This window comes from Brassica oleracea, chromosome C3 (assembly GCF_000695525.1).
Source record: "Brassica oleracea var. oleracea cultivar TO1000 chromosome C3, BOL, whole genome shotgun sequence".
Lineage (NCBI taxonomy): Eukaryota > Viridiplantae > Streptophyta > Magnoliopsida > Brassicales > Brassicaceae > Brassica > Brassica oleracea.
The window spans coordinates 16667907-16676044 of record NC_027750.1 but is presented as its reverse complement, the minus strand read 5'-3'; the positions used below and the strand labels follow the sequence as shown (position 1 = coordinate 16676044).

The following is an 8138-nucleotide window of genomic DNA, read 5'->3' as shown; positions in this document are numbered from 1 at the left end:
GATAAAATCAGTAGATCGTGATCGTCCTGAGTTGAGTAAAACTAATCAAAAACCTTGTGAAACAATATGCGAGGGAAAAAAAGGAAGTGGTAGACTCACATAACAGTTCTCTGATATCTTGACCTCGCGACCGATCGTGAGTCATTCAAAGCAGCTTCACCCGATGGATATTTGAGTAATAATTAGGGCTGCCATGGAAGTGTCGAGCAACATTTATATAGAGCGCAGAAAAATCTGAAGCGAGGGTCAACACTTTGTTGAATGGGTCAGTTACGGAATTGAATGAGTGAGAGTGGATCGGGATAAACGTTGAATCGCAGAAATCAGTAACGATGCCAGTGAAGGGGAAGAGATGAAATGATATCGAAGAACATTGTGATAAGAAGAGAGTTCGGCTGATAATGGGCCACGTCCAAATATTAACAGCCCACATGAGTATGCTTTCGAAAAATCTGTATAGACTAAAAGCGGATGTGATGTGGCATAATAAAACCTCGTGATTGGATGAATTTTCAATCTAACGTGGACACCCTAAAAAGGCTAGCTCAAGCCCTTTTAGTATAGTATAGATTTTGTCTTGAAATTTATTTGCAAATTCTAAAGATCTTTAAATAGAGGTTATCATACCTTGTGATATGTAGTGACCAAAAAAATCTGATCTTAGCTTGAAATAGGGACATTTTTGTTTTGGAAACAACAAGACTATTTTTTCTCGCAATGTAATAAAATATTTTGAGATTTTTGAAATGTTCATCAATACAATGTAAAAATATTAGTATATCATCAATGTAAACAATGCAAAATTTTGAATAATCAGAGAATGTATCATTCATGATTCTTTGAAATTCAGAAGGTGCATTTTTAAAACCAAATGGCATTACATTCCGTTAGTACTGACCAAAAGGACCGTAAATGTTAGTTTTATAACTATCATTTTCAGATATCTGAATTTGTCAAAATCCTGATTTTAGATCAAACTTTGAAAATATGTGGGCAGAGTAAAGTCTTTGAAATTAAAAAAAAAAATATTTGGTATTGCCACAATCCTAATCTTCGTTTTTCAGCCACTTCTGCTGGTGTTAATCTCTTAACCCCTGGAGTCAACACAGGTTGTTGAGGTCGTCCTGTCACAGCTCTGTTGTTGTTGCCATTTCTATTCTAGTTGTATTGTGAAGACGATCTCAACGCTCCAATTCCCTGAGGATTCGTAACTGCAGCTACAGACTTACAAAGGGCACTATCCTCCATCTTAATGAGTGATGCAATATGTTGTCGCAGTCCCTTTGGTTCCTTCATTTTATTGACCTCTTTCATCTCAAGTTAAGGCCACTGAAGAAAACATGCTCCAGGTTCTTCTCATCAACTCCCTTAACCAATGCTCTCAACTCTTGAAACTCATTGACATAGTTAAGAATAAATCCTTTTTGACATATTGAAAATAGTCTCTTCCCCCGATCATCTTCAATTATGTGCGTGAATCTATTGATGAGTCTTCTTTTGAAATGATTCCAATCTCTAAACGGATCTTCTTCCATTTCAATGTTGACCAATTCAACACACAGCTTCAAAACACAATGCTATCAGCTCAAATCTATCCTGATCACTGTAGTACCCCAATCGGAAAAACCTCGCTGCTCTACTGAGCCATATATTCGGATGTACACCAGTAAACTCAGGCAACTTCACCTTCTGCAACCTGTCCGATCTATTCTCTAACGCATTCGATATTCTGACGGTTGAGTTTCCGGAGGAGTTGAATGTCTTTCCTGAGATCCAGAATGCGAAGGTCCTGTATTCGCTTTGACTCCCATTTCATCTAGCTCAGCTCCCCTCCTCTTCCTATAATAAGCTTGCAATGGTTTATCAGTATGATGGCTTTTCAAAACGTGGCTAAACATAAAATGCTCGTCTATGATTGATGGACGATTTACTCTTACGTGACATAGCAAGAGTCAACCAATTTAGTTCCTTTTATACCAAGTAGATTGATACATCAATATCTTGATATCCTTATGCCCTTGTTAAATAAGTTACGTATGTGATTTCTGCTCCGTCTTGTGGTTGTGAGATCCATTAAATTTTTCGGATAATTAAATCAATAAAACTCCTTCGAACAATTAATTCAATAAAACTCGTTCGAAGAATTTCAAGCTTTAGAGTTCTCCAGAAAAAAATTAGAAGTTGGGTTTGTTTCATTTTGTGTACTAAGGGATAATTGGATGATGATTAATAATTAAGGTTGATCATTAAGTTTATTTTCAATATATCCAAAGCAAAGTATGTGAGAAACACTCAAAGCGATTCGCCATATTGCCACTGCACCTATCTTTTTTTCTTTTATTTTTTAAGTTCCCTTGCATAAATGTATTCCTTTTTCAGAGCAAGACACTCTCTAGACTCTAATCACTTCATATGGCAAAGTAAGAGCACGAAATAAAGTATGATCAATAAGTCAAGCTTTTAGAGCTTGTGCTGATGATCAAAGAAGACTTAAGCCTACAAGCCTCCCTTTCCAAATCTACATTGCCTCGTCTAGTTATCATCTCCATGTTCTTGTATAAACTCTGTTTCACCAGATTCTTCATCACATTTTTACCTTCTTCCCCTGACCTCGGGCTCATTGGAGATCCAATACTAGAACTCACACGGCTGGTTTGTGGACCCGAATGAGGACCCATCCGTACATTTCTTTCATCCTTGAACCATTGCAAAAGTTTCACCGCCCTCTTCTGAACCAGTGGGCTTCCAAGTAAGGTCACTTCAAGAAGGACCGGTACAATCCCTGCCTTAGCCATTTTCTCACGTTGGCTCCAACTCTGATGAGCTAATACCATCAAGATATATGCCGTGTACTCTTGGCATTTCGGTTTCTCTTCCCATGTTAGAATCTCTATCAAACTTTTGGGCACAGTCGAACCTTCCTCCATTGCCTTTTTGCCCATTTGTGTCACAACCAATTGCCCTAGACTCGCTAAGGCCTTCTCGGATAAGTCCTTAACCAATATTAGACTTAGGAGTGTCTTTATTGCCCCGTTTGTGACCAACGGTCTTGCGTTTTCCAACACGAGGCAGAGATTGTTTATGGTGGCTAGACATATCTCTTTGCACTTCATCTCTGTCGTATCTGAATTCATCGTTTCCATCAAGAACGGTAGAATTTGTGATGAAGCTACCGGTAGTTGCAGGCTTGTTAGAGAAGACAATGAAAGAAGAAGCTCAGCGAACCCGTATCTTGTTGATTGGTCGAGAACTTCGACATTTTTAGGTAGCTTTGAGCATATTCCGGCGTTCACCATCAGTGCCTTGTTCCTGAAGTTAGAGAAAAACAAGATGTTTAAATTTTTCTTTTGTGATTTTGCTTCGATTAAGTTGTTCCACGGATAGTATCATACACAAATCATTTAATCTCTTCCGCTTGATTTTACACTCTTGAACATTATCTAAATTTAAAATTTAGTATCGATTTATATTATTGAAATCAATAAACTTCGTTTGTGCAAAACTAAAATCTATCTCTTCTTGGGAGTTTATAAATTTAAAGAAGTGTTAAAATAATTTTGAAGCAAAAGGAGATAAAGATTTAAGGAATTAAAGAAATGGAAACAAAAAATTGAGGACATAACCAAATGAGCGTTCAGTGGTTGAAAATATTATCATAGAGTTATGGAACCAGGGCTCAAGTCGTCGAGTTTAATTATGGTTGATGATTATGGCTTTTGATAGAACTATAGGGGAAAGAAACAAAAATTCATTCATTGGTGGTGTATTAAAAACCTCAAGTAACATAACTAAAACCACAGAGCAGTTTCAACTATGCTAAATTACAACTCTGATATCATCAATTTAGTTTTGTAATCCATTCATATAACTATGGTTGATTTACAATACATATATGATTCTTTTGTTTAAGTAGATTTTTAACATGTTTACCAAAATAGAAAAACTAAAACCACAGAAGCGTGAAGGCGGGATTTGAAAGGTGTTAAACATCCTGAATTCAGAACTTAATGTCTCAGATTTATCCATTTGTGTTATCAAACGATATAGATATCTAATTCTCATTGCGAACAACCGGATCTACCAAACACCGTCAAACCTCATAAGACTTATATGGATGGTTTCAGTCTGCCGGATATTATAAAAAAACATATATCTTTGCAACGTTTCATTTTTTGCTAGTTTCTATGTTTTTGTTATGGCTCACGTATTAGACAGAGTTATAAACATAATACGTTTTACGTTGTGCATACATTATATATGTAATATTCTATTGGTCAACTTGGACATTATAGTTACATACGTATATGTAGATAAGCCATAAGTTAGTGGGATATGACTTTCTACCTTTCTAAAATCTATTGGTCAGAAAAATTAATCGCCATTTGGAGATATGCTAATGGCTGTCAACTAACGTGATTTGTCTCTTGACTCTTCCAAGTTCCGACCCACTCGGAATTAATATTCTTAATTTTGTAATACTGGTATATTAACATTCGTTATTAGACTATAATGTGACATTTAGTGTTGTTGTTTATCTACTAAGAAATGGATAAAAAATTGTGGAATACTGACCAACCTCTATGTGGGACTTACTGGATAGCCAACAATGTTTGCCAAACTCCTCCATGTCTATGTTCTTTGTATTTTCTCTTAAGTTTTATCATATAAATTATACATACGCACACTAAATTTAAACAAGAAAACTAATTTCATATAGTTATTAACTAAAAATTCATTTGTACTGATATCGTACATACAAGCACAATACGACTAATTAATAATTAAATGATTTTATCTATAAGTATATGGTGGTTTTATCGTATATGATGAAAATGTGACCTTTACACTCAACATTTATACGAAACCAGAGAGAGAAGAGAGGCACGTGATGGAAACGTTGTGTATACTTCACGAGCCAAATAAGACGCAATGGTAGGATCCACTTTCTTGGTTATAATAATTTATCGCATCAGTTTCAAAGTCATAACAATGACAAAAATAAATATTGGTTGACAAAAGATGAATATTATCGCCCACGATGAAAATTAGGTTTACCAGCACTTTTGGTCAAAAGAATTAATTTCGGCAAAAATCAGTATTTTCAACGATTCGTCAACCAAATATATACCCGAAATAATATATTATATATGTTTTCAAACAATTTATCTCTCAATTTGTAATTAATGTTATAAAATAAAAGATAAACAATACAAAAAGACAGATAATATGTCCTTGTAAGTTGTAACCACTAACTCTGAACATTTGAAAATTCACATATAGCCAAAAACGTAAATCCATATACTCACCATTGGATAAAGCTAACAATGCCAGTTTTTTTTCGTCAAAAGGTAACAATGCAAGTTGATTGAAAATTAAAGCATAAAGTCTAATCTAAATTATTGTAACAAAAGAAGGGTACTCTGGCAATTACTATACACAAAACAATAAGCAAGACAGAGTTGCTAACAATTCTTCTTCGTTTTGGTCATGCATATGAAATTTTATTTCTACTTTTGCGCGTCATACTTGCGCATGAACCATTTAATAATTTTCTAAATGAAAAAATGTAGAAGAACTTTAAATATGAGTCGAAGAACTTACGTGTGGGTTCCATGAGAAAGCTGTATAAGAGCCATAACGGCAGATCTCTGGTGGCCGGAGATATCGGAAGCGACCATAGAGACAAGAACCTGAAGAACACCGAGCTCCGCCATGAGCTTCCGAATATTCTTGTCTTCTCGGGAAAGTTTCTCGATCTCGATGGCAGCTTTCTCCTTCTCTTCAAGGGTTCCAAAGTGAAGCTTCTTCACAGTTCTCTGCAAGACAACCTCCTCATTCTCATCTTCAGGTGGTTTCGATAATATCTCTGGAGGCGCCACCACCTTCTCGGAATATTGTTGGGTTCTTGATATCTGAGTTGAGCTTTGAAAGTCGCGTTTGCGGGATGATGCTTTGGATTTGAAAAGGGAGCGGATCCTGCTGAAGAAGTGGAGCTTCATGTATTGATGTTGCCAAACTGAAGAAGAAGAGGAAGAAGAAGAGGATTGTGTTCGAGAGGAAGACATGATAGATAGATAGATAGATAGATGAGAGATGATGAAATGATCTATTCCTTTTAGTGGACTTTGCTCTGTCTTTTATATATGATATGTTCGTCTAACTTTAGGTATTTAGGGGGGCAATATGATATGCTTAGTGCGGGTAAAATTTTGAGAGGAGTATTATTAAAAAAGAGAACTAATGTAAGTTGTAGTATTACATAACTAATGTCTTACTAGGTACTTCTTTTTTTTTTTTTTTTGAACACGTCTTACTATGTACTTCATGTGTCCTACAAATCCGCCTAGGCCTAAACTTTTTTTTCTATCAGAAATTCGCTTTATTAAATGATTTAAAAATAAATTAAATGCATGATCTAACCATATAGGAATAGAAGCGATGATATTAATAAACTTGATTTTGGTATGAACACTCTCGAACTAAGAGATCCGTCTTGGTGTTCCTATCTCGTGGTTGATGAATGAGAGTCAACTCCGGGAAGTGCTCTTTGGGCCTAATTTTCTATTATTTTTCAATGTATGCAGTAGCACTCATGAGATTATAAACTACTATTTATTATATGCAATCGAATTCAAGTTTGGCGAGCAAAAATTCATGACAGATGATTCCAAAAGCTTCTCAATCTGTCTTTCCCATTTGTTAACTTCATGCACACATAATCCATTTTTTTCTTCATTTGTTCTTGTTTAGTTTGTGCTATCTGATCAACTAAGCCACTATGTTAGATAACTCTGCAAATTTCATTTTGAAAAAGGAGTTCCATGTATTCGGACTTCAAGTCTCGAGAGCAATAAGCTCTGTACGGCCATTTTGTATCTACGTAGATGACTAATCATCTAATGCTTCTAAACAAATGCAATCAAATTTGCTTACTGGACAAGTGATATTGCAATTTGTAGTTCCAAAAGTGAGAGATCCAAATTTTTGTTTTTAAAAATTTGTAGAATGAGTACATTTCCTATATATATAATTTGATTGTGGACTAATTTATCTAAGGTCGATTATGTGTCAACTCAATGTTTTAGATGCAAGACGCTAGATCATCGTCTGGTTAATCACAGCGATCAATTTAAATATTCTAAACAATTTTAACGAAAGATTCGAACAAAATGAATTATAATAGTGACCTTTCATCGGTTCTCGTGGTCATTTAAAAAAAAACTAGTTACCAGAGATTCGATCCAGAAAACAAACAAACTAAGGCTATGTATAAGTGGTGTAACAAATTAAGAATTGTAAGCCCTTTTTCAAAAAAAAAAACAAACAAATTAAGAATTGTTATAAAATTTTTTAATTAAAAACATTTATTAGGATTATATTAAGTAAATAAGGAATATTATGGAGGAGAAGAAGGGGACGAGCGAGGTATAGTGCACATGCACAAGAACAGTTTTGTCTCTTCTAAATCTCACCATCAGGTTACAACAGAGATCAACCTTTTAGCTTCACTGAAAAACTAAACTAGTACTCTCTCATAGTTTCTCTTATTTCATTAATTAAACACGTTCGTGTGTGTCAGATCCAAATTATCCTCGGTATAGCCAAAGATTGCCACTCTTCTTGTTTAGAAAACTGCATTCACTAAACCTAACTAATTAGAAAACAAATCCAGCAAGAATAAAGTTCAGTTGAATGACCACAAACTAGTCTACTTTTACTTTTAGCAAATAACTAGATGACTTTATGCGAGTTGCGCAGGATAATTTGTTAATTATTCTCTTTTACAAAGATTTCGATATATATATATATATATATATATATATGCATTTTCTTACTTTAAATATGTTTAGAATCATTTAACCATTTGTAATTTGCAGGGTCAGTAAACAAGATTTCCGAACTTCCAAAAAATTAATACATCGTCCGTTGCACATAATCGGGTCCACAGGCCGAGTGACCGGGCGTGGGAGGCCCATTAGCCGTGGACAGTCGGATCGTTACAATTCATCTAAATTATTAAAACTGAAGTACAAATTTAAAATAACCCTAACTTTTCCTAAAGAATTACCATCTCATGCCACTGGCTTTAATTATCAAACCAGCCAAATTAAATTGATCGAATTAACTTTAAATAATTA

The 8138-nt window shown here is 34.8% G+C and overlaps 1 protein-coding gene across 1 annotated transcript; it reads right to left on the bottom strand.

Moving 5' to 3' along the window:
- Positions 1 to 2246: 2246 nt before the first annotated feature.
- LOC106332832 (U-box domain-containing protein 6-like) lies at positions 2247 to 6194 on the bottom strand. Its single transcript, XM_013771321.1, has 2 exons — positions 5602 to 6194; positions 2247 to 3309 (listed from the first exon to the last, which is right to left on the bottom strand). Exons 1-2 carry the CDS (start codon positions 6063 to 6065, stop codon positions 2445 to 2447), a joined length of 1329 nt encoding a protein of 442 aa, XP_013626775.1. The 5' UTR covers positions 6066 to 6194; the 3' UTR covers positions 2247 to 2444.
- Between the last annotated feature and the right edge of the window lie 1944 nt (positions 6195 to 8138).